This window comes from Prionailurus viverrinus, chromosome A1, assembly GCF_022837055.1.
Source record: "Prionailurus viverrinus isolate Anna chromosome A1, UM_Priviv_1.0, whole genome shotgun sequence".
NCBI lineage: Eukaryota > Metazoa > Chordata > Mammalia > Carnivora > Felidae > Prionailurus > Prionailurus viverrinus.
In genome coordinates this window covers 90,229,432-90,254,088 of record NC_062561.1, presented here as the reverse complement: position 1 = coordinate 90,254,088, position 24,657 = coordinate 90,229,432, and the positions used below count along the sequence as shown (strand labels likewise).

Genomic DNA, 24,657 nt, shown 5'->3' with positions numbered 1-24,657 from the left:
TACCCATTTCCATCTGAGTGAGTTTCTGCTTCCTGGTGTGGCTCCTTTGTTTAATTATGTATTGAACACACTGGAGTATGTATCAGCTTTTCCTTGCTTCTTTTTTTTTGTTTTGTTTTGTTTTGAGTATTTACATCTACATTCTAATTGTTTTATTCTTGTAATAATTCTGTACGGATAGTGATTATTTTTTTCTGTTCATGATTATTCATGCTGGGATTTCCTCAGCTAGAAGTATCTGGTTATCCTATGGAAGGGGCTTGGGATATGGGTGGCTTCTGATGTTGCTTAATTTAGGAATGCTGCACTAGACCTGTGTCTGTGGTGTCACATTGAATTCCTTCAACTGCATCCTCTGCAAAGGCTCCATTCTTGTCCTGCATTGTATTGTCACCCGGAACCAACCAGTCACTTTGCTGGGAGTCCTGGGCCCCCTTGTGGTTGCTGCCACACAGCCATGCTGACTTACCACAAGCCCAGGGCTTCCATATCTTCCTCTTGCCTACACACTTGGATGAAATGCCACACTTCAGGGGGTGGATCTGTCATCCTAAGTGGCCCCTCTAAGGGCCAGGTGAGTGACCTGGAAGTGAGGACCCTATGTGGTAAGTGTGATTGGTGGTTCACAGGAGACAGGAAAGGACCAGACAGATAAGCTCCCTCCTTCTCCCTGCACAGAGCCCTTCAAGGTGCATTCTATCTTTGCACCTGTTTGGAGAATGTTCCATGTACCAAGTGAATGCACCCACCAGGTGACCTGCTGTACCTCTCGGTGGCTGGTCATGCTGTGCTTCCCAGGGAACCCCGTGAGAAGAATAGTGCTGTCACTTCTATTGTGAGGTGCAGTTCTGTAATAAATGGTTTCCTTGGGTGTGTATCTGTCTTCTGGATTCTTGCTTCTGGAGGACTCTTATCTTCTGCAACTTTCTTCCTCCTTCACTACGAAACACTCCCTTTCACAAGCAGCTCCTTCCCAAGACGGCTGCTCCTGTTGCTTCAGACTTGCCCTGGAGCCCTGCTCTCCTCCACCAGACCTCTGGCTCCTCCATTATCTCCCCAGTTTGTTTGTCTGGAGGACCTTATCACACTCCTCTCTCACGGGACAGTCCCTATTTACTCTCCCTCCACCAAGACTCAGGTTTGGCTCTGCTGGCCTTAGTGCTGAGTTCCCTACTCACAGGTAAACTTGAGTCTGTTTCTCTTGGTTACATCACAGGTATGGGCTCTGAGTGGCCTTATTTTGGGTGTTGTTTTTACGAAGATATGTGGAGATTAGAATTTAACAATCACCCTATGACTCACCCTCTTACTGAATTATCTTTTTTTGAGATTGAAAATACTGTTTGGTAAAGGGACATTAGCCAAAAACTATTTACAACAATGCAATTAGCATTAATTTTCCGAAACTAGGTTACCAATAGAGATCACCTGATGGAATCAAGAAAAACAAAAAAAGAGGCCAAGATGCATGGTATAGATGCAAGTAGTCATGGCTGGGTGTGTGATCCCACAACCACTAGCATTCACAGTGCTGCAAACACACCCTTTGCAGGCTGCTGGGAAAATATCTAATAGTTGGTTGAGTTGTAGATGTCATAAATACACCTACCAGAAAGGTGAACAATAGCATCAACTACCCTAACGTGACACAAATAAGTACTTGTGGTTTAGTGTAAAATATTCAGTGACAACCTCATTTAGTGATTAAAAAACAGCAGAGACAGAATCCATGGTTTGTTCTGGAAAATTGTGTCAGATGACCTAAAAAGGGACTCCTGAGACAGACACAGACATCAAAGGTAGAAGTGAGTGGTCTGAAGAAAGTGGAAAAGGGCAATGTCTTACAGTATTGTAGTTCCTGTCATCTATTCATCCATTCATTCATTTGTTCATTCGTTCATTTCAATGTGGGGTTTGAACTTGCGACCCCAAGATCAAGAGTTGCATGCTCCAAAAAATGAACTATTGGGACCTCATTAAAATAAAAAGCTTTTGCACAGCGAAGGAAACAATCAGCAAAATGAAAAAGCAACCAACAGAATGGGAGAAGATATTTGCAACGACATATCAGGTAAAGGGTTAGTATCCAAAATCTATAAAGAACTTATCAAACTCAACACCCAAAAAACAAATAATCCAGTGAAGAGATGGGCAAAAGACATTAACAGACACTTCTCCAAAGAAGACACATGAAAAAAAAGGCTCCATATCACTCATCATCAGGGAAATACAAATCAAAACCACAATGAGATACCACCTTACACTTGTCAGAATGGCTAACATTAACAACTTAGGCAACAACAGATGTTGACGAGGATGTGGAGAGACAGGATCTCTTTTGCACTGCTGGTGAGAATGCAAACTGGTGCAGCCACTATGGAAAACAGTATGGAGGTTCCTCAAAAAACTAAAAATAGAACTACCCTACGACCCAGCCATAGCACTACTAGGTATTTATCCAAAGGGTATGCTGTTTCGAAGGGGCACATGCACCCCAATGTTTCTAGCAGCACTATCAACAATAGCCGAAGTATGGAAAGAGCCCAAATGTTCATCGATGGATGAATGGATAAAGAAGATGTGGTATACATATACAATGGAATATTAGTTGGCAAGCAAAAAGAATGAAATCTTGCCATTTGCAACTACATGGATGGAACTGGAGGGTATTATGCTAAGTGAAATTAGTCAGAGCAAGACAAATATCATATGACCTCACTCATATGAGGACTTTAAGATACGAAACTGATGAACACAGGGGAAGGGAAGCAAAAATAATATAAAAACAAGGAGGGGACAAAACATAAGAGACTTTTAAATATGGAGAACAACCAGAGGGTTACTGGAGGGGTTGTGGGAGGGGGGATGGGCTGAATGAGTAAGGGGCATTAAGGAATCTACTCCTGAAATCACTGTTGCACTGTATGCTCACTAACTTGGATGCAAATTAAAAAAAAAAAAAAGAGTTGCATGCTCCACCAACTGAGCCAGGTAGGCACCCCCAAGTCCTGTCATTTAAACAGCTATGTACAGGGCACCTGGGTGGCTCAGTTGGTTAAGCATCTGACTCTTGGTTTCAGTTCAGGTCATAATCTCTCGATTTCATGAATTGGATCCCTGAGTCAGGCTCTGGGCTGGCATCGTGGAGCCTGCTTGGGATTCTCTCTCTCTCCCCCTCTCTCTCTGTCCCTCCCCTAGTTGTGCTGCCTCTGTCTCTCTCAAAATAAATAAATGAACTTAAACCCAGTAATGCACAAGTCAACTAGGAGAACGAATAGGTAGACATGTAACTATTTCATCTATACTCTTAAAAGATTAAACATTCAAGTTTTTTTTGGGGGGGTGGGTAGGGTGCTATCACCTTGGACAAAGGGAGGTCATCTATCTGGGTCACTTTCTGTGCAGGCACACAAGGATTTCTCTGTAACGGTATTCTTATCAAAATAGGACAGCAGCCAGCTCCAAGTCACATGATCTGTCTGTCTCCTGCTGCCACTGAGCTTAAATACTGGGGTCCTGGGATGGTGGTGGAGTCCCCTGGCTACGGGTGCGTATGTACAGTGGGCATGGTGGCTCATACTCGATTCAGCAAGAGCATTCGTCATATGGAAGGAAGGTGTAGGGGACCAGCACCAGGTATGCTGACTTTTTGAGATAGAAAATACTGTTTGGTAAAGGGACATTAGCCAAAAACTATTTACAACAATGCAATTAGCATTAATTTTCCGAAACTAGGTTACCAATAGAGATCACCTGATGGAATCAAGAAAAACAAAAAAAGAGGCCAAGATGCATGGTATAGATGCAAGTAGTCATGGCTGGGTGTGTGATCCCACAACCACTAGCATTCACAGTGCTGCAAACACACCCTTTGCAGGCTGCTGGGAAAATATCTAATAGTTGGTTGAGCCAGGATGGTGATGGGGGTGGGGGCTATTTTGGGAGGACTGGTGGCCAAAGGCCTTGAGTTCCAGAGTAGTTTGCTTTGAACACACAAAAAGGCAATAGGCAACCATGAAAGGTTTCAGGTAAGACAGTGATGGGCATACCCAGGCCCAGCTTCCCTTCCTGGCCCTTTGCAGGGAAAGAGGTTCCAGAAGCCCTACCTGAGCCCGCTTTCTTGTCTGTACCTGCTCTCCAGCTGCTCAAACTCCTCGGAGGCTAGCACCATCCCACTGTCCGTTTGGTTATCCTGTGTGCAGAGAACAAGCCGAGGCTGTAGGCCCCCCTGAAGCCCATCTGCAGGCAGCTGCCCCCTGGCCAGAACAGCATGGCACAGACCTGCACTGCTGCAGACCTAACACCTGTCCTGTGAAAAGTGAGCAGAAAACAGGTGTCCGCCCCTCACTGGAGCATGCGGGGGAGGGTCACATGTCCCTGCCATGGAGGGAGAAACTGAGGCCCAGAGGGGCCGTGCTTGGCCGGCACTCAGGAGTTGGCAAAGCCGGGATACTGCATGCTGGGGGGTCCTACAGAGTGGCCATGCAAGCGCTCAGGGTGTAGGGAGAGCAGGAACACAAGGAGAAACCGGGAGAACATTGAAAGAATCTGGCAGCTTGTAGTGGATAAAAATGGTCTTCACGGAGACACATCCCAGATTTGGCGGGGTTCTGTCACCCTTAGATGGGGCGTGACTTTCGTTTTGAATTGCATGGAGGGGAATAGCACTCTCGTCAGAGCTGGGGCCCCTCCAACATCTTCACCTGGCCCCAGGCGACATGAGCACTCACTGACCAGGCCCATCCGGAGCGAGGCTGGAATGGGAAGGTTCCTGGCTATGTGTCTTGGAAATAGGCTAAGAGGGTGAGTTTGTGCTTTTACAAAGTGGACAAGCATGGTGGGTCCACTCTGCTTGACTGAATCCGAGGACACAGCTATGTCCTGTGCCCTGTTCCCAGGCCTCCTTCTCTGGGGACACCATCCCCTTCTCTCTGGCCACATGGCTGGGGGGCCACCAAAGGGAGGCCCTGACTCAGGCTAATCCAATAATAACCATCTGAGAGGAGAAGCTGTCTTTCCACTGGGTTTCTATGCTGTGCGGAAGGAGACCCTGTGTGAGTGATGAGGGCACAGTGGGGAGCGGCTGAGGGATGGTGGCATCGCAGAGGCACACAGACCCCAACATGCCTGAGGTGCAATAGAGGACTTGACATTTCAAGGGACAGTAGGCACCCTTTCCTCAGCGACTTTCCCCTGCCAGCCTCAGGAGTTCCCAGAACCTTCTCCCAGCAGACAGAGACCAGCCACCCTGATCTGGGGTGCCCGGGCCCACTGGCCCCACTTACCACGGAGGCCTTGTAGGTTGTTGGGGTCATGGGAAATTCTTCGAATGTTTTCATCCTGGAGGAGCCCTGGGTCTGAGTCCCTCTGGCCAGGCACCCAGGAAAGGACACACAGTTGTAGTATCTGTGGGGAGAAAGCAGGGAGTGCTGAAGAAATGTGCCCCAGAAAGCTCTCTCCACCTCTCCATCTGCCCCATGTCTCCCCAGGAGGACCCAGTCCTGGGATGAGAGTATGGGCCCTGGGTGCGGTGCTGGGCTGGGTCTCCCTCGGGTGCCCCCTGCAGCCATCTACCACGCGGCCCCCCTCCACATGCTGAGTGGTGTCTCCTCTCCTGTGTGTGCAGGAGGAGAAAACCTCCTGAGGCCACTGCTGGGAAGGGCATAGGATGTGAGTGCAGAGTGCCCAGCCCCGGGGGGCAGAGGCGGGTGGTTGGCATGGAGCTGGCGAGAGATGTAGAGAGGCCTTCACCCCAGAACGGGCCTCTCTGTGCAAGGCAAGCAGTCTGGTGCAGCAAGCTGCCACCTGGCCTGTGTGTGTGGGTGTGTGTACACATGTGTGCCCATGTGCATGTCCGTGTGTGCGTGAGGATGACTGGTGGAAGGAGCCTCGTGGGCACCAGCTGGCTGTTCCTGTCTCCCAGGCCTGACCCTGCTCTATGCTGGGGCACAGGGGGTGGTGGGTTTCAGAGAAACATAAAAAGCCTTCCTGGAGTATAAACAGCCATTGGCAAGAGACATCTGATCCAGAACTCTGGGAACTTAGGCTACCGTCTGAATCCTGGATACAGATTAGTGATAGGCCTACTCTGCTCCCAGGACCCCAAATTTCAGACTAAGGGGAAGTGCCTTTAGGGGCTATGAGTGCCAGAAGCAGAGGAGGCTGGAGGGTAGAGAGAAGGACTGAAGGGGTGCAGAGAAAAGCAAAGTGGCGGTCTATATGGCCTTGAAGGGGCCCCAAAGCTAACCAGGCCCTCCAGGGAGCCACAGACCCCAGTACTGTCTTTTAAAATCACTGTGCTCTTGGGGCGCCTGGGTGGCTCAGTTGGTTAAGCATCCAACTCTTGATTTTGGCTCAGGTCATGATCTCACAGGTCGTGGGATCAAGCCCTGCATTGGGTTCCAGGCTGACGGTGCAGAGCCTGCTTGGGATTCTGTCTCCCTCTCTCCTCTGCCCCTCCTCTTTTCGCTTTTTCTCTCTCAAAATAAACAAGCAAACATTAAAAAAAATTATAAAAATAAAATCACTGTGCTCTCTGAGTTGGTCTCTCAAGTCCTTGTAGTTTGCTTTTTCTTGATGACTAACGAGAATAAAATATACCATGTCGGAACTGCTTTCTCCCTGACCAGGGGATCCCTGGACCTGAGGCAGTGTGGCTGACCTGGCTGCCAGGCTGTGCCGGTGCAGGCTTGGCGGGCTGTCCTCGGTGTCGGCCTCGGCGATGTGCAGGGCCGTGGTGGACGCCTGCAAGAAACTGCCTTCCTCCAAGCTCTGAGAGCTGTAGGGAGCCGTGCAGTCCTCCTCCTCCTGGTGGGAATGGCAAAGCCCACCAGGGTCAAACATCACTGTGTCTCCTCAGCCCCCACCCTCGCGCTCAGGACTGCTGGGGCTCCTGACCGGTGAAGTTCTGTGCAGCAAGGTGCTCTGAGGTTTAAGTGAGCCTGCCTAGCGAATTCTCCCAACAGTCTTCCCAGGTGCCCCACTTATAAGGAGGAAGACACAGCACGGGCAATCTCAACCCAGGGTCCCCTCCTTTGGGGCACAGTTGGTACTGTGGGCACAGCCCTTGCTCACGCCTCTGGACCCCAGAGCACTAGGGTGGGCTTGAGCTGGCTTTGCTTTCTGCACCCCCAGGCACATTGTGGGAGGGAGACAGAAATGAAATGTGGGTGCAGGGGGCAGGGCTTGCATACCCCCTGAAGGCCAGTCGAGGGCTCCGCATGGCCAAAGACGGGCTCTGACCATCTGCCTGATGGTCCTGGGGTTGGGGGTCAGAGGTTGCTACAGCAGGACAGGGTGGACAGAGAAGACTTACCTGTTGGCCCCTGCCCTGGAGCAGGTCCCCCAGGATCTCCACCAGCTCTGAGAACGCAGGCCTCTCTTTGGGGTCTCCTGACCAGCAGCTCAGCATGATGCCGCGTCTGTGGGTAAAGCTGGCTGCTGGCCTGTGGTCTGAGTGCACCCGCACCATCCACCAGCAGACTTCCCAGCTCCCCTAACCTTGGCCCCTCACACCCTCACTGCCTACCCTGTCTTTTCTGCCTGGGGTGGGTGGGGGAGAGCTGCCCAGGGGCCAGTGGGTGGATCAGGGGTAGAGCAATGAACTCCATCTGCAGGCCTCTACCCCAGCCTCAGGCCTGCGCCACCTCCCCAGTTCTGCTCTTTTGCATGCAACACCCCCAACCCCACCAACCCCCCAACACCTGCAGAGTCAGTGGGGAAACTCACATGGCAGGAGTGGCCAGCTCTGGGGCTCTCATCCGCGTGCCCTCTTTTAGCCGCTGACAGAACTCCTCATTGATCTGCACCCCAGGGTAGGGGGAGGCCCCTGATGGCAGGAACAGGGTGAGGCAGGGGGTGGGTGGGGAGCAGGCAGCCGGTGCTCAGTCCAGCCCCCTCAGATTGGCTTTGTCCTGGCCCTTTATGGCAGAGGGCTCATCCTGCTGCTTCCAGGCCTGGGGTGGGGGTGGGGGCTGGCCAGCACTCCTGTCCTCCTATTATAGTTCTTCATTAGGTTAAAAAAGAATGATGGATGAAAACACGGTTGCGGGGATCCCCAGGGTCAGGAAGCCACACTGAGCCAATTAAGCCAGGTTTGGCACAGTGACCCCTCTTCAGAGACACCCTCCCCAGGCATCCAATGCAATCCCTTCCTAAATCCTGTGGCTTTGCCTGCAGTACCTCGCCTCTCCTGACCACAGAAAAGATGGCCCTAAAGAGCCTCTTGGTCTCCCTCTGCCCCTGAGGGCAAGCCACACAACAGCAGGGCGATCCTTTTTATTTTTTTATTTTTTTAATGTTTATTTATTTTTGAGAGAGAGAGAGAGAGCGCGAGAGACCGAGTGCAAGTGGGGGAGGGGCAAAGGAGAGGGAGACACAGAATCCAAAGCAGGCTCCAGGCTCCAAGTTGTCAACACAGAGCCCTACATGGGGCTTGAACTCATGAACTGTGAGATCATGACCTTAGCTGAAGTTGGACGCTCAACCCACTGAGCCACCCAGGAGCCCCAGTAGGGCAATCCTTTAAACTTTTTTTTCATTTATATTTGAGGGAGAGAGAGAGAGAGAGAGAGAGAGAGAGAGCATGCACGCGCATGTGTGCCTGCATGTGAGCGGGGGAGGGGCAGAGAGAGAACAACAGAAGATCTGAAGCAGGCTCTGAGCTGGTAGCAGAGGCTTGAACTCAAGGATCGTGAGATCATGATCTGAGCCAAAGTCAGATGCTTTACTGACTGAGACATGCAGGCACCCCAGGAGTGATTCTTTTAAGACAAAACCCAGACTGCTCTTTCCCTCGCTCAAAGCTCTGATGAGCTTTGATGAGCTTTGATGAGCTTTGATGAGCTCAAAGCTTCCATGAGACTTAAATTCCAGGTCCTCACCCTGGTCAGCTCGTGCAGGGCATGGACCACCTCTCCTACCTCTTGCTGCATTTCCTGACGCCCCTTCCTCATCCCCTGCCCACCTCCGACACTCTGGGATGATGGGCCTGGTTGTCCCCTAGTCCTGGACTGCTGTCTTCCCAGGCCTGCCTGCCCTCCCCCAGCCCCATCAGCCAGGCCCTCCTCTCCAGCTCACACACAGCCCCTGTCTGTCCTCCTGTGCTCTCCAGGGCCTTGGATTTTTAGTAATAGTATTCATGGTAGTTGCTCTTTAGTTCTTTTACTTCTCCATTTGTTCACTGCCCAGCTCCACCCTAGTGTGTGTGTGTGTGGGGGGGGGTTCATCTTGGTCCCAGGGGGCCCACCCAGGGACCCACGTGGAACTCTCCTAAGTAGGTACAATCCTTGAGTCAGCACCCAGTCTCCTCCAGGACACACCCCAGCCCTTGAAGGCAGGAGTGGCATCCCCAGTGACAGGTGAGGAAGGGGCTCATCCAGGGAGGGGACGATCTGGGGGGACCTGTGAGGCCTCTCCTCTGGGACCTGCGGTAACCCCAGGGACTGCCTAGTAAACACAGGCTCTGTGCTCGCACAGACCAGAGCACACCACCCTCCACCCGCGAGAGCTGGTGCCAGGGTGGCCCACGCTGGAGGCAGAGGGGAGAGGTGGAGGGCTCTTAAGCCACTCGCCATAGAGTGACTGCTTGCTCCAGGTGCACACGTCTGAGCCGCCCAGCCCCCTGCTTCACAAGGGCTAGGGTGGTGTGACCTGGAGCCTACCATCCTGCCTCTCCCCTCCCCCACACCCTGCCGTGCACTTACCCAGGGAGAAGATCTCCCAGAGCAGCACCCCAAAGGACCACACGTCACTCTGCGTGGTGTACACTTTGTCAAAGATGCTCTCAGGGGCCATCCACTTCAGAGGCAGCCGGGCCTGGGGGAGGCAGGAGGAAGCTTGTCCCCATGGAGGGAGGGAAGAGAGGGAGAAAGCCAAACACTTGGGCAGCCCCTCTCTCACCCCCAGTCTCCCCAGAACTCTGGAGCCACACCCCAAGGAAGGCCTTTGGCCCTTCCCACCCCTTCTGTGTTCAGAAGACTCTCACACCCTATAGGTGCCTAGTGTCTTCCTTGAAGTCTTCTGCCCTGCTGCTGTTCTCCCAGGTCTGTCTGGGCCCCTTCCTGCCCCTGAGCACTCTTAGGGGGGCACTTGGAACCCCTCCTCCTCTGGACCCCAGACGCAGCCTCTAGCGGAACCGGGACCCTGCACCCCCTCACCATCCCCACCTCATCTCCTCATCTGCTCACTGGGTAGCCACTGGATGCCTGGCATCACCCCTGACCACTCCTCTTGTAGCTCCTGATGTGCCTTCCCCATCATCTGTCTCTCTAACCTCTTGTGGCCTCTACCTGGGAGCTCTGAGGGCCACAGCTCCTTCTGACTGACCTCTGCCTTCACCTCAGCACCTCTGCTCCCCTTTCCTCATGGCCTGCAGAGGGGGCTTCTGGAAGGCACACTGGACTCTCCCCTCCAGCCCCCTCTACTCACCCGTGAGTGAGAATGAAGGGCAAAAGCTTTCTGCATGGTGGCTATGCTATCAGGGTGGCCCATCACAGCCTAGACCCATCTCGCCCACTGTTCCCTCTCCAAGCATCTTCCTTTCTCCTCCGGGGGACAAACCCCTAAATTAGTGCCTGCCTGGCTGCCTCTGAGTGCCACCAATGAGACACACACTGCACCCAGCACACACAAACTTTTCTGTGACCACCCTGCACCATTCAGGGTCCACCTCTGCAGGGCAAGCATGTGGAGTCAGTCAGTGTCCACCTACTGGACAAGGACATGGGGCCAAACACAAGCTCTAGTTGGAACACCACGGTCCCTGCTCTTCAGCTCCTGTTTCTATTCCCCTGCCCCATGTGCCCTGGTGGGGCCTCTAAGGTCCCTATAGGCTCTCAGGCCTGCCATGTAGATGGCTGTGAGTCCCCCACCTGGCTCCTGGATAGGAGCTCCATGCCCCCATTGCCTGCCCTCCCTCTGTGGCCTGCACTCACACTGCCCTTGCGCACGTAGTCAGGGTCTTTGTAGATGTCGCGGGCCAGGCCGAAGTCACAGATCTTCACCACATCACTTTCTGACAGCAAGATGTTCCGAGCAGCCAGGTCTCTGTGAATACACTAGGGGCACGAGGAGGTGTGAGGGGGGTGGTCAGCACAGGTCCCTGGGGCCCACCCATGCCCGAGTCCTGCTCTTTCTTTTTTTTTAATCTTTCAAATTTTATTTATTTATCTTGAGAGAGAGAGAAGGGAGAGAGAGACAGGGACGGGGCAGAGAGAGAGGAGAGAGCAAGAATCCCAAGCAGCCTCCTTGCCAGTGCAGAGCCTGATGTGGGGCTCGAACCCACAAACCATGAGATCATGACCTGAGCTGAAGTCAGATGCTTAACCAGCTGAACCATTCAGGTACCCCTTGGGGATAGATTTCTTGCTCCCCTGAGACTCTCCAGGGGCTCATGGAACTTTGGGGGCAGCAGAAGAGGCTGTGGAGTGGGACAGATTCACATCCAGTTCCGCTGCTGATAGCTAGAGATCTTGGGAAATCACTCTCACACTCTGGTGTCAGTTTCCTCCTCTGCAAAGTGGGAGAAACATCCCCTGACAAGTGTGTGTCTTGGTGTGCTGGTAGGTCTGCACCTTTCTCCCTTCTGAGGGGCCTGCTGGGACAGTCACCTTGCGTGAAGCGAGGAACTCCATCCCTCGGGCCACCTGGAAGCTGTAGCAGACAAGGTCTTCCATGGTCAGCGGGCTCAGCCACAGGTCCCGGGCTGCACAATGGAGTGAGGTGGGCTCATGAGGGGCCCCTTCCACAACTCCTATCTTCCACCCCTCCCCAAAGGGAGCATTTGTTCACCAACCCTGGCTGTATCCCTCCTGGTTGGGCCCCTGAAGCCCCTGGCACTAGCTCACTGGCGTGTGGGCCCCTTCTCCTGCCCCTCAGCATCCACTCTCTCTGTGACACCCACTATCTACTCCCAGAGCGGTGAATGTTGTTGCATCACAGGCCTTTGCACCTGCTACTTCTTCCTGTTTGTTCCCACCCTTGTCTGGAAGGCAAATGTCTGTACACCCAATGATGAACGAATCAAATGTCAAGTCTCTGGAAACTGCCCCTGTGGTGTCTTCCCTTCCAAAGGAAAAGCCCATTACACACTCTCCCATGTAAGCCCCTTCAGGAGGGCCCAAGTGAGGCCAGCTTATCTCACAGTCCCCTGATCATGGGTATCATCATGCCAGTCAGACTTCTCTGGGCAAGGGAAAGCCAGGCTCTTACGTTCTTGGACCGGAGGGGCCCGTCCTGCCCCGCCCTTGCCCATCAGGAGCCTGGAGAGGAGGGCCCTGTCGCTGCTTCCTGGCCTCTGGTCAGCCTTGGCGCCTTCCACCATGGCGCGGAAGCGCCTTCGCTGCTCAGGGGACTTCTCCTAGGTATGAACAAAATGGGTCTCGGGGGGGCTCCGCCACCCGCGGCAGTGGCGCTCCCCCACCCTCTAGCCCACCTTGGCATCCTTCGGGTCCCCGGCAGAGCTCGGGCCACTGGTAGGGCGCCCACTTACAGCATAGGGATTGAAGGCCTCCCGCTTGGCACGCAAGAAGTTGGAGAGATTGCCGTACTTGCAGAACTCCACGATAACCATGAGGGGGCCTAGAGCAGGGCGAGAGCGCGGCGCTCGGGGACCGACGGCAAGGTGGAGGGCGGGCACCACAGCAATGCCTCACTCCTCAGTCCTCCTGTCCCGCCCCGGACCGGCCCCGCCCATACCAAGCCCAGCAGGCCCCTCCTCTCAGGGGAAGGGGAGGGGTGGGGCACGAGCTCCTCACCATTGGGCTTGGTGCACGCCCCCAGGAGGTTGACCACGTTGAGGTGGTTGCCAATGTGGATTAGGATCTTGAGCTCCGACATCAAGGCTCGGTGCTCGCTAGCTGTGGCGCCCTCTGGAGGGGATATGGGGGCTTCGTGGGGTGTCCGGCCTGCCGCCTCCCTCCCCGGCCCCGGCCCCTAGTCCGTGCGCGTCCCTCTTCCCCACCACCGGCTTAGCTAAAGTGCAGCTAGAGCTCTCGCGCGTGAGGGCGTAGAGTCCCCAGCTCGTCCTGCTCGCCTCTTTGAGGCTGGAGTTTCGGGTGAGATTGGGAAGCATGACTCGGATCCAAGCCTCAGGCCTCCATGAAGAACCCTGGGTCAGGCTCTGGCTCTGAACCTCAGTTTCCCCTTCTGCACCACAGCTCTGCCAGCCCACCCAGAGCTGCTGCCCCTCACCGTTCCCACCACCTCCTGACCCGCAGACTCCACACCTTTCAGCATTTTCACTGCCACAGTGTCACAGCTGCTGCCCTTGTTGATTCCAAAAGCTGAGGCTTCCACCACCTTCCCGAAGGCCCCATGGCCGAGAACTCTCCCTGTGGGGGCAGGGAGCCGGCTCCAGGTGAGCTGTATGAGGGCGAGGGTGAAGAGGGATGGGCAGCAGGGGCAACCCTTGTGAGGGGCCAGGAAGGAAGGAAGGCCCAGGAGGGGGAGGAGAGGGCGCCTCTCTGCCAAACAGGAAGAGCACTGAGACCAGGAGTGGGAAGAGAGGGAGAGGAGAAGCTGACAGGAAGGCCCTGCATCCTCTCCCAGCAGGTGCGATGGGCCCACCCAGCTCAGAGCTGCAGGAAGTGACCCCGGGGGGCCTGAGAACTGAGAGCCCTGGCCAAAGTTCTTGGGATGCACGCCCAGATGGGCAGGTTGGGCCAGGTGGGGGCCAGGCATGACTTTCTGGCCTGAGAATGGAGGGATTTCAGCACTTCAGAGGCTGAAGCCCATCTGTGCAGGCAGGATAGTGTGGGTGGGGCAGGCTGGGCGATCGCCTCACCGAGGTGCAGCCGCTCCCGGGGGAACTCCCATTGGCTGGCATCATAGGACAGGTATTCACACTGCTCCTCCAGAGGCACCTCCCCAGGGTCCATGATGATGGACAGGTAGCCTGTCTTGATGTCTGCATGGGCTGGCTGGGGTGGAGGTGGGGACGACTCACTGATTTGGCCACACCACGGTCTTGGGTAAAACTTTCCCCAGGACAGATGGGATCTCCTTTGGGACTCTCAGGCAAGGAGGGGAGACTGACAACCTCTGGTGGTGTAAGAGCCCAGCATGGAGGGGTCTGAGAGGCTTCCTAGGAGGTGAGGCTTCCGGGTGAGCCAGGACGGATGAGGATTTTATTTCTTATCTTACACGCGGTGCATGGTGTAGAGAGACCCCACAAGGAGTGGTGGAGAGGCTCAGTTGGGGGAGAAACGCTCACCCTCCTCATGTTACAGAAGATGAGGAGGAGGAGGACCCAGAAGAAGACAGCGATGACCCCGGTGCCGACAAGGATCACGATCTCCATGCTGCCTTTATCTTCGGAGCCTGAGTGGGCAGAAAGGGGCTACTCTGTGTGTGTGTTTTGGGAGGGGGATGCACCCTGCGAGAAGCGCCCTGACTGGCGGGCACAACTTGAGGGAGGTGACTATGAGAAGGCGTCAAGTGCGGGTGGCAGGTGGGCGGGAGGGTGCAATGGGGAGGTTGGACCTTCCACGGCCACGCTGGCGGAGGAATTGACGCAGCCCTTGGCGTTGCACACGCTGCACAGATAGCGTCCCGCGTCTTCCTCACGCACGCGCTGTATGCTCAGTTTCTGGTTGGAGTCTGCCAGGTAGATTCCTGTATGGGGTGGGGTGGAGGTTCGAGTTCATTTTGTGTCTGGGCCCTTGACCTGGATAGCCTCTCTCTGCACCCCGCCCTTCGCCTGGATCCACCGCTTACCGGACTCTTCCTCCAGTAGCCTCTCGTCTTTGTACCACAAGATGCTGGGCACGTGCGCCCCTGCCACGGGGCACCGCATCTCCAGAGAGTCGCTCACATTCACCAGGAGATCGGTCAAGTTCTGTGTGAGCCGCGGGGCTTCCAGGGCTGAGGGTGGGGGTCGAGAGCGAGCTAAGTGGCGCTGCAGAAAGCCTCAGGGCATTCCGGGAAAGGGTCTTGCAGGGCTGGGAGCAGAGAGTGGGGACGGATTGTGCGAAGCTCAAGGAAGGATCGGGTATGAGCGCAGAGTGGGAGGGCTGTGGACCTCCACAGCAGGGGGGTGGGGTGGGGAGGAGGAACCTCAGTGGCGGCTCAGGCGCGTTCTGGGAGGGGAGAAAGGCTCTTGGGGAAACACCGCCAGCCCCCTCCTGCAGCCCTGCCCGCCTCACCCTGCACTGACAGGTACTTCTTGTGGCAGTGCTTGTCGTGGCTGCGACGGTCCTGCACCTCGCATACGTAGTCGCCTTCGTGCTCTGGAGCCACGCGGGGGATGGTCAGGCTGAGTGTGGCATGGCGCGCCCCTGGCTCCGCCTCCTCCAGGCTGGCTGCCAGCGGCGTAGCGAAGAGGTGCACGTTCTTGCAGTCGAGCAGCAGTGGGTTCCCGTGCGCATCGTGCAGCGTGGACAGGTTGAGGCGGTACCAACGCAGATGCTCGTAGGTGTAGTTGTCCGCCCGGCAGCTCAGGCGCACGTCTTGGCCCTCTAGGGGTTCTTCCGATGGCTCGGATACTATGCTGAAGCCGTCAGGGATGTCTGGGGAGGGAGGAGGAACCTCTGTGACACTGCACCCAGAGTTGGCATACCTACCTGCCTGTCCCGGTGCTCGCTCTCCCTTTCCCAGCTCTCTTTGGACTCAGCTCTCGACCAAGATGGTGCATCACGTGCATTTGGGCCGGGTGCACCACCAGGGAGAGCCCCCTTCATGCCCCTTCTCCCCAACACTGACCAGTGGGACTGGCTCCCTGAAGTCAGCCCCACCATTTCCTGCCTGTCATCCTTCTAGCTCTCTATTGCATAAACCCCAGCCCCACTGCTGTCCCTACTGCTCCTGGGAGCCCGGACCATCAGTGGGGTCCTTGTCTGCACACTTGGTGCCATCCTGTCCCATCCTCCCTCGCTGCTGATCACACTCCACCACTATCCCCTCCTTGAAACAATCTCATTGTTTCATTAGCTTGTGGCGATGCCTCGCTCCTGATTTCCTTTTGTCCCTTGGTCACACTCCTTGTCAGGCTCCTGTGGGCTCCTCTCCCCCCTCCCTCCCACAGGGTGTCCTCTCTGGCCCCATCTCTCTTCGAGGTGCCCTTATCTACATGCCTGGGCACAGTGACTGTCCTTTAATAGGCTTCTGAGCATAACTGGGGCACTAAAACATCTGAAAATCTGAGGAAACTACAGACCTTTTCCCCCCAGGAAACATGTACATGTGAGCCAGCTGCGGTGTGGGAAGGGGGTGGGAGGAGCACCAGTGGGGAGGTGCCTCCAGGGTTGGGGGCAAAGGGTGCCACTCCATCCCAGTGGACCGGCACCCCAGTTCATATGCTGATGACCTCCAAATCTATCCCTCCCACCCAGACCCAGGGGCCCACTGGGCCCCTGATGTCTCTCCTGGGTGCCTGACATCATCAGAAACTCAATGGGCCCAACTTGGGCTCCTTATCCTCTTCCAGGCCTTCTCTCCTTCCTCCTGTGCCCGCTGGTTCCTGACTCCACCCAGGCCTGTGCAAGTCACTCACTGGTCACGTAGAAGTAGATGAGCCGCTCGTCCTGGCCCACTTTGTTGAAGACCATGCACTTGTACATGGCAGACACGTTGGCATCCTGGATCACCAGCTTGCTCACCGTCTAAGCAGAATACAAGCATTTCCTGCCCAAGTTCATCCCACCCTGACCTTCCTCCCTTTCTGCAAGGAGGCAGCTGTGCCCAGCAGAGTAGTGGGGATCACTGAGGCCTGGAGCTGGAGGGGACCAAGCTCAGAGACAGGACCAGGTGGGGAGCAGAAGGTGAAGCCTTTGCACAGCACAAGCGGCTCTCTGGAAAAGTCAAGGACGAAGCTATGAACAGCATCAGCTGTGGCTGAGGTCAGAGGGCAGCATTAGGCAGGGGTACAGAGACCTCTGGGTGTAGATAGGCTGAGGCTGTGGCCATGTTGAGGAGGAGGGGACAGACCCAGTCTAGCACTGGGGCGGTCCAAGCCAGGGCTAGGATTCATGGTGTGGAGCAAGGCCAGCAGCTGGTCACTGTGTGGGACCCTTGCGATGTGTCACATTCACCCCAGGGCTGCTCACAGCACCTCTCTCTGGGCCCTGGATGGTGGCAAGGGGAGGGAATGGGTCCCAGGTCTGGAATAGGACTGGCCTGAAGGACTCTGGCCTGGGGAATAGGAAGCTTGGAGGCTGGGGGAGGAGAGGGCCATAGGCCCTGCCTACCATCCAAACACCACCACCCCCCATTCCAAGCTGGGCACTTCCTGGCCAGGCCTGGAACAGGAAGAGGCTCTGGAGGTGTGTAGGAAAACAGGAAGTGACCGTAGGAAGTGGGTGCCTTTGTTCAGTCCCTTCCCCCGCCTGGCCTCTTCTAGGCATTGCCCCCAGGCTGGGCCAGAGGCTCAGTTGCCTTCGGTGGAGACCTAGCTGACTCCAGGCCTAACCCTCCTAGCCCTGGAGCCTGTGGGTGGCTGGGGCCCAGGGCCTGGAAGGGCTGCCTTGAATCTAAGCTTCTCTGTCTAGGAAGCAGCTGGAGGTCCCCCCCCCCCCCCCATCCACGTGCAGGAAGGGGAGCTGAAGCCCAGAGACACTGCAGAAAGACCACCAACTGTCAGAGCTCGGCAGGCTTAGGGGAAATGGAGGAGGCCAGGAGAGGGCTCCTCTCTGCCTGCCTTCTCCTCCCCTATCAGTGGCATGGCTGACGCATACCTTATTCTTCCCCTCTACAAATTCGGTCCAGGTGTCCAGACTTTCAATGGGGTTCACCGCATCCTGTGTGGTCACCTCTCTCCAGTCACGGCACTGTGGCATGTGGTCTCTCTGCTGCCGCCGGCTGCTGGGAGCAAGAGGGGGCCAGGTCAGGTCAGGATATGGGCAGGGAAGGCCCCACAGAGGGTGGGGGTCGAGACTTTGTCATACTCAGGGTCATCTGCTCACACGTGTGGGGATTGGGGCTTTGTTTCTGGAACACTATCTTCTACTCTTTATGCTTATGGTCCCGTAACAACCTATCCTGTGAAGGCTGCCAGACACAGCCTTCCCCAAAGGCCGAGGCCTGCTGCCTGCGGAGCAGCACATACCTGTGGCCTCATGGCCCCCTCTATCCTGCTGTGCCCACCACCCCCTACTCAAGATGTGTCCCTTCCTGCATCCCATTCCTACATCTCCCAGGGGCAGCAGAGTCAACACTTTTGTTCTAAGAAGCCCCCTCCTCCTTCCAGAGCTGTGGCCCCTTCCTGGGCTGAGTGTGACCCCAGCACCTTTAGTCCCTTGTTGGGATATGGGTCTGGGGTCCCAAGGGAGGCTCTTGTCTACCCCCAGCAGAGCTGAGTGGGACCCTAGGGTTCTGTCAGTTGGCCTAGAGCAAAAAGGTAGAAGCATCAGAGGGAAGCAAATTTGGAAGGGCCTCGTGGTCTAGAAGAATCTCTTATGAGCCTTGGATAAAGCAGGCCACCCCTACCGAGCCTCCACCATTGATGGTCCTGTTGCTATAGCCCCTTTCCTGGTGCAGCTTCTCTGTCACTTCCTTGGGTTCCCAGCCTCCATCCTTCCCCAGCCTGTGCCCTTCCACCCTGCCCACAAGGATCTCTTGCTCAATGGCAAATGTGACCTGTGAGCCCCCCCACTCCGTGCCCTTCACTGCTCCCTAGTGCCTTCCAGACCGCTGGCTACCTTGGCACCCTCTTCTCCCATCCCCTGCTTGTCCAATTTGTCCCTGCTCTCAGCAAACTCCTTGGTCTGTCTGTCCTCCTGGTACCCAGCTCCCGTGTAGGGGCGCATGGCTCCTCAGTCGGGCGGGCAGGCTCTGCTGCTTACAGCCGTGACCTTGGGAAAGTCAGGGCCCTTCTCTGATCCTCAGTTTCTTCCTCTATAAGGGGTCATCGTGAACACTGCTCAGAAAAAGTTAACTGGGCATGATTGGTGTGCCCCAGTGCTCAATACAAGTCTCATAAAACTAGCTCACGTCTGCCCACTTGGTGCCCAGTTCCCTTTGTCCTGCAAAGGGATGATGATGCAGTTATGTGTCTTGGGGGCTTTCATTTCAAGGCGGTGGGTGGCAGCTGCACCATCCCATGTGCAGCCCAGCCTGATGGATACTAGGGAGGCTCTGAGCCTTGCTCAGGTGAGGTAAGGTCAGGGAATGGCGGTAGGGTTCGAGTTTAGAGCAGGACTCTGGGGAGGAGTGCAGGCCGTGAGTGGGGGACCCAGCCCAGGTTGAGGATGGGGCTGGGAAGCAGGGAAGGACAGGCTGGAGCCACACTCACAGGCTGCGCTGGGTGAAGGTCTTGCAGGGGGTCCATGGCCTCCAGTGCCACTGGACGCTGAGAGGAGGGGGCACCCCATAGGCAGTGCAGGTGAGGGCCTGGCGGCTGTGGCGGGAGTAGGTGCTGGGGGAGGAGGCCTCCTTCTCGTGGATGTGGGGGGGCACTGGGGACACAAGCAGACAGCTGGTCAGCAGGCCCCTGCCGTGCCCACCATTCTCTACTCAAGATGTGCCCCTTCCTGTAGAGTCCACCCAGGGACAGCAGAGTCCCCTGTCTTGTTCTAGGAAGCCCACCCTGCACCGTCCCTTCTCCCGTCCCGCCCCTGTACCGTTCACCACCAGCTCCAGGCTGATGTTGCGCCGCAGGCCGGCCGCAGAGTTCCACAGGGCGAGGGTGTAGATGCCGGCACTGGCCTCCGTCACCTCCTTGAGCACCAGGGCATGCGGACTATGGCGCCCGGACACTGACTTTCTGTCCTTGTACCTGGCCCGAGAAGGGAGTTCAGGGGCTCACGTGGACCAATACCTGCCCTGTCCTAGCATCCCTTCCCTGCCACAGCCAGGCCCCTACAGGATAACTGCAGTAGACTGTCAGGGGAGGCAGGAAGAGGCTGGTGCCAGAGTCCTGATGGGCCAGGCTGGAGTGAGAGACCCCTCCTGGACCAGACCAGGAGGCTGCTGGGAAGGGCGGCAGGGCTTCAGGCTGGGGCAGCTGCTGACTCTGCATGGAGAGCAGGTGACCTGGAGGCTATGGGGATGGTCTCCAGGCCGCACTGTCTCTCACAGACTTCAATGGTATGTACTGGGAAGGACCGGAAGTGCAGTCCTCCAGTAGCACAGACCAGACCCTTACCGCATGGGGGCTCTGCCTCACTCTCTGACCCCAGCTCTGCCCTTCCTGGAGCTTTTCAGATGCTGGGTCTTCTTGCTGCCCCCACACTCCCACCTGGGGCCTTTGTATTTGCTGTCCTTCTCCTTGCTTGGATGCTTGGTCCCCTAGACACCTGTATGGCTCCCTCTCTCCTACATTCAAATACTTACTCATTAGACAAAACTTTGCCTACTGTCCTATGAACCAGCTCCTGCCCTCTGCCCTGCTTCTCCCTGCCTGCTTCTCCTCACACTGTCCCCTTTACTGCTATGTCCCTACACTTAGAGAAATACACATCGGTGTTCAGTGTATATGCAAATAGATGTGGTTCCTCCCCAGGCCTGACCTGGGAGTGCTGCTGGCAGCTGCCTCTGCAACCCAGACTCTACCTGGAAATGGTCCTCCCTCACGCAGGTGCCTTCCCCTGGTATTCAGCCAGAGTGGTGCGGGAGAGGCACACCCTTGGTCAGAGACCAACAGTGAGGGGGGACGTAGGGGAGGAGCATGAGTCATCCAGGGTCACATAGCAGGACAGGGCAGGGCAGACCTGAGGCCATGTGGCCTGCCAGGCTCTGGTGCAAAATTCTGAGTCTGCCTCCTGCTGCGTCTGTGATCTTCGGCAACCCCCTTCATGGCCCCAAGCCCCCAGTGTCATCATCTGAAAACCGGGGAAACAAAATGCACTTTTTTGCAGGGGTCATGAGGTTGAACTGAGTTACAGCCTGTGGTGTCAGCACTGTGCTGGACACAAAGGGTGCTTCAGGAGCTGAGGGCCAGCCTGTCTGTCCACTAGATCTCTATCCATTCACTTACTCATAGCCATCACATGACAGCCTAGAAGAGTAGACCCTTGTGGGGCTGTGGTGGCTACTGTGCCTGGGGGCAGGTGCCTCAATGGACAATGGGCCCAGCTGAGCACTTCTTAGAGGCAGGTGTTGGCCAGGTGAGAGGAGAAAAACTAGATGTAGTGGGAATGATGAGAGGCAGCCAGCTGCCTGAGCCCCAGGTCTGGGCCAGACCCTGGATGGGTCAGTCTTGTTGGCCTTGGAGAGCAGGGGACAGAGCCCCAGGTATCTCCAGGAGGCTGATATGTAAGGGAGGCTCCAGGCTGCATCAGTGCCTTTTAAGACCCTGTCCCCAAAATGCTGGTCCTCTACCAGGTACTGCTAATGGACCACAAAGCCTATGGCCTTAGAGGTAGGGTTATATAAGGCCCAGGCCCACAGAATCCTGAGGCCCTCCCAGGAGAAGCCTGCTTCCAGCCTGGGACAGCCAGCACAGTGACATCCCAGCTGAGAATGTCTGGGGCCCCTGCTTGCCCAGCTCCAGGCTTTCAGAAAAGGTGATCCTGCCTGGAGGGAGGTGCCCTGGTCTGGGAAGGGCAGGGTTTCTCTGGCCAGCTGGGAAAGGATGAAGCAGAGTTCTCCCAGGAGGCTTAGTGCTCAGGTAGGAATGCCCTTCCCCTTCCCCACCTCTGTTTCCATGTGTACAATGGGGGTCAGGCTAGAGTGTGACATCCCAGGGTTGGACTGCACTGATTGCTCAGATGACCCAAGGGTGTGTGTGTGTGGGGGATGCTGTGACAACCTGAGCTCCTAGGGAGCTCTCTGGGAGCACATAGCAAGGGCGGAGCCACCACTGAGGGACCCTCCCCCTCACTGACCCTTAATACATCCTGAAGGGGAGGCCTTCTCGGGTCACAGACCAGAGCTGGGGCTCTGGAGTCTGTGGGCCTCCTGGAAACTCTTGCTTTCTGCCACACAGCTCAGGCCCAGCCCAGAGCCTGGCCCTACAACAGTCTGTGGAAACTGTGTGGCATCTCTGAACTCATGGATAGGAGGGTCCTGGCGGTGGTAACCTGTTCAGAGGGAGGCCTAAGAAACCCAAAGCCACTGCTGTAGGGCAGGCCCAAGCTCTGTGACATCCTTCAGCTGGCAGGGCCCTCAGGGACACTGAACAGTTGCAGGAATCAGATGGATAAAGCCCTACATTGTGCCCACCACACCCACTGATAACAGGAGGCTGGTGTTTGCAAGCTTTCGTAGCTTAGAAGCAACAAGAGATAACTTTCCCTCTGGCTTAAATATTGTCTTAGGTGCATGTTCCTTAGAGTGTCTTCAGAGGAGAATCCCCATAGGGGTCTCAGGGCACAGACCCTTGATGGGGAGGATGCTGCCCTTCCCGCCTTGTTGGACCTGGTGGGTAGCAAGAGGCAGGGGCCAGGGCTGGTACCATTGGAACTCCGGCGGGGGGTACGCTGCTAGCTTCACAGGCAGCTTCACCAACTCATCTCCTGCGGTGGCCTCCAGGACAGGACCCTTGAGCCACTCGACGCTGATGAAGGGCTTTTCTGCCAGATGGGAGGCATCAGTGTAAAGCTGGGGCCTGGAGTCACTGACCCAGCCCTGCCCAGGGACTCCCAGCCGTGGTCTGGCACCCCCCAGAGGACAGATGCCTGCAGACTGGGGCTCGCCCTGCCCTCTGGGGTCCACTCATTATCTTCCCTTCCCTCTGGCTGGACTCTACACTGCTCAGGTGCACCCTGACCTCTGACCTCCGCCCACACTGCACATGGACCCTTGTTCCTCAGGCTTGATGACTGACACCCAACTCAGCCCCACGCCATACCATGCACAATGACCTCAGTGCTCTCTCGGAATCGCTGGATGCCGTTGTTGGCCTCACACACATACGGGCCCAGGTCATGCTGGCTGACGTTGTGGATGGTCAGGATGCTGGAGAGCTCTGTGTGAGTCTGCTGGGAGCGCCGCTCTGGCACCCACTTACCCCGCTCTGCCTGCCCACGCCCAGGGGAAGCCCAGGGTCAGAGCAGGTGGGTTCTGGCAGAACTGAGCACCAAAGGCACATACCCCAGCCTAGCAGGGACTCTGGAAGCCTTGGACCCAGACCCAGAGTTTTCCTTAAAACTTTGCTATCAGACAGGGTAGGAAAACTTTGCTATCAGACAGGGGCTCTTGGGGCAGGACCCTCTATTCAGAGGCCAGTGTGCACCAGGCCAGGGTGGGGGTGGGCAGTGATGGACACTCCTGGGGACAGTGTGGGCAGTGAATGGGGACTCCGGGGGATGGTTCCAGTATGGCCCTGGCCGGGCTGCTGGCTTCACCTGCTTCCCTGGATAGTCCCAGTCAAAGGTGACACCCGAGTTGAACTCGGCCCACACAGTGCAGTTCAGGACCAGCTTCTCCCCAACCAGCAGCTCCAGCGACTTCTTGGGGAACAGCTGGATGTCATAGAGCTCGTTGCCTGGTGGAGACATGCACAGTGACCCCCACACCCTTCACAGGATGGCACATACAGGGTGTAGGGCACAGGGTGCCCGATGAGACCAGCTGTGGCACCTATAGCCCCATTAGCAGGAATTGGGGGATCCCCCATCCTCTTCCTGCAGTCCCCCCAGGACATGGGCAGGGGTTCCCAGGTGGGGCAGGAGGAGGGCCTGCAGCGCAGGGCAGCCCCTACCTGTGATGTGCACGAGGAACGGGTTGGACAGGAAGGCCTGGCCACCCCAGGTGGTCTCACACTGCAGGTACAGGGCGTCGCGCAGCAGTGGTGTGGGCACCCGCATACCCCGGCGGTCGTCCCACACCACCTCCTGCCCATCAGGCCGCAGTGCTGAGTTTTGCTGCAGAGACATGGTGGCTGTCAGCTCACTTCCTCCTGGCCAGACCGGGGAACTCTTTTTCCAGTGACAGAGACAGGAGGGCCAGATCCTGGGGTGGGGTTGGGGATGGGGGCTGTACCGATCGCAGCGTGACGTTGAGGCCAGGGATGGACACCAGGCAGGGCACCCACATGGAATCCTTCCTGTTGACTAGAAGCGTGTCTGGCTTGTTGATGAACGGCTGCTCCAAGTCTGAGGAGAGGGGGCAGGTTGTGGGCGGGGAGGCAGGGCTTAGGGGTTTTCTACCCAGGCAAGAGGCCCTGGGTGGCGCCCAAAGGGTGCGCAGGTTGGGGCTGGGGTGCAGCTGCTGGATGCCTCTCCAGGATCCAGCACCCTGCCCGTGCCTCCTGGGCAGCCGCGGGGCCAGCTGCTCTGGGTGCCCTCACCTCTCACGAACACGTAGGTGCTGGCCGCGGTGGTACCCTCTATGCGGGCTTTGATGTACTTGTAGTAGCAACGGTAGCTGCCCGTGTTGTTGGCGTGGGCCTCGGGCAGCAGCAGCACCTTGCAGTAGGGCCTGGTGTCCGTGCCCTCGCAGTCTCGAACAACCCCTGTGTCCTCACCGTCCTTCTCCCCCGTGGCTGGTGTCTCGTGAGCCCCTGGCCAGGCCCACTCGAGGGGGTGCTGCCCCCTGACAGAGGACACGAGAGGACAAGGGGGTTCCTGCTGCAACTCTAGGGCACAATCCCTGCGGAGCCTTCCCAGAAGTCAAGCCTTGCCTATAGCTTGTCTCACCCTGATGTTGGAACAGCCCATGGACCCAGCCCGGGGCAGGGTGCTCCTCAAGGCCCTTGGGGGCCTTTGCATGGCTCCTGGGCCTACATATTGCAGGCTGGCTTGCAAAGAAGCCTGCAAGTCATTCCTAGGGCTGCAGGGAGGA

The 24,657-nt window shown here is 56.5% G+C and overlaps 1 protein-coding gene across 5 annotated transcripts in view; it reads right to left on the bottom strand.

Moving 5' to 3' along the window:
• Positions 1 to 24,657, bottom strand: part of FLT4 (fms related receptor tyrosine kinase 4) — a 44,568-nt gene that overhangs the window by 4,529 nt on the left and 15,382 nt on the right. For 2 of the 5 annotated variants that reach the window (XM_047875416.1, XM_047875425.1), the window contains exons 3-29: positions 24,164 to 24,408; positions 23,857 to 23,969; positions 23,576 to 23,738; positions 23,220 to 23,359; positions 22,724 to 22,892; positions 22,328 to 22,445; positions 19,554 to 19,708; positions 19,226 to 19,388; positions 17,670 to 17,796; positions 16,490 to 16,598; positions 15,144 to 15,506; positions 14,716 to 14,862; positions 14,482 to 14,613; positions 14,213 to 14,319; positions 13,784 to 13,919; positions 13,227 to 13,331; positions 12,756 to 12,869; positions 12,491 to 12,579; positions 12,211 to 12,358; positions 11,610 to 11,704; positions 10,935 to 11,057; positions 9,705 to 9,816; positions 7,729 to 7,828; positions 7,316 to 7,421; positions 6,662 to 6,807; positions 5,286 to 5,406; positions 4,107 to 4,192 (exon numbers count right to left, since the gene is read on the bottom strand). In XM_047875416.1, the coding sequence (XP_047731372.1) occupies positions 4,107 to 4,192; positions 5,286 to 5,406; positions 6,662 to 6,807; positions 7,316 to 7,421; positions 7,729 to 7,828; positions 9,705 to 9,816; positions 10,935 to 11,057; positions 11,610 to 11,704; positions 12,211 to 12,358; positions 12,491 to 12,579; positions 12,756 to 12,869; positions 13,227 to 13,331; positions 13,784 to 13,919; positions 14,213 to 14,319; positions 14,482 to 14,613; positions 14,716 to 14,862; positions 15,144 to 15,506; positions 16,490 to 16,598; positions 17,670 to 17,796; positions 19,226 to 19,388; positions 19,554 to 19,708; positions 22,328 to 22,445; positions 22,724 to 22,892; positions 23,220 to 23,359; positions 23,576 to 23,738; positions 23,857 to 23,969; positions 24,164 to 24,408 (3,732 nt within the window). The remainder of the gene's footprint in view (positions 1 to 4,106; positions 4,193 to 5,285; positions 5,407 to 6,661; positions 6,808 to 7,315; positions 7,422 to 7,728; positions 7,829 to 9,704; positions 9,817 to 10,934; positions 11,058 to 11,609; positions 11,705 to 12,210; positions 12,359 to 12,490; positions 12,580 to 12,755; positions 12,870 to 13,226; positions 13,332 to 13,783; positions 13,920 to 14,212; positions 14,320 to 14,481; positions 14,614 to 14,715; positions 14,863 to 15,143; positions 15,507 to 16,489; positions 16,599 to 17,669; positions 17,797 to 19,225; positions 19,389 to 19,553; positions 19,709 to 22,327; positions 22,446 to 22,723; positions 22,893 to 23,219; positions 23,360 to 23,575; positions 23,739 to 23,856; positions 23,970 to 24,163; positions 24,409 to 24,657) is intronic. The other 3 variants (XM_047875438.1, XM_047875444.1, XM_047875429.1) reach the window with 2 other exon arrangements.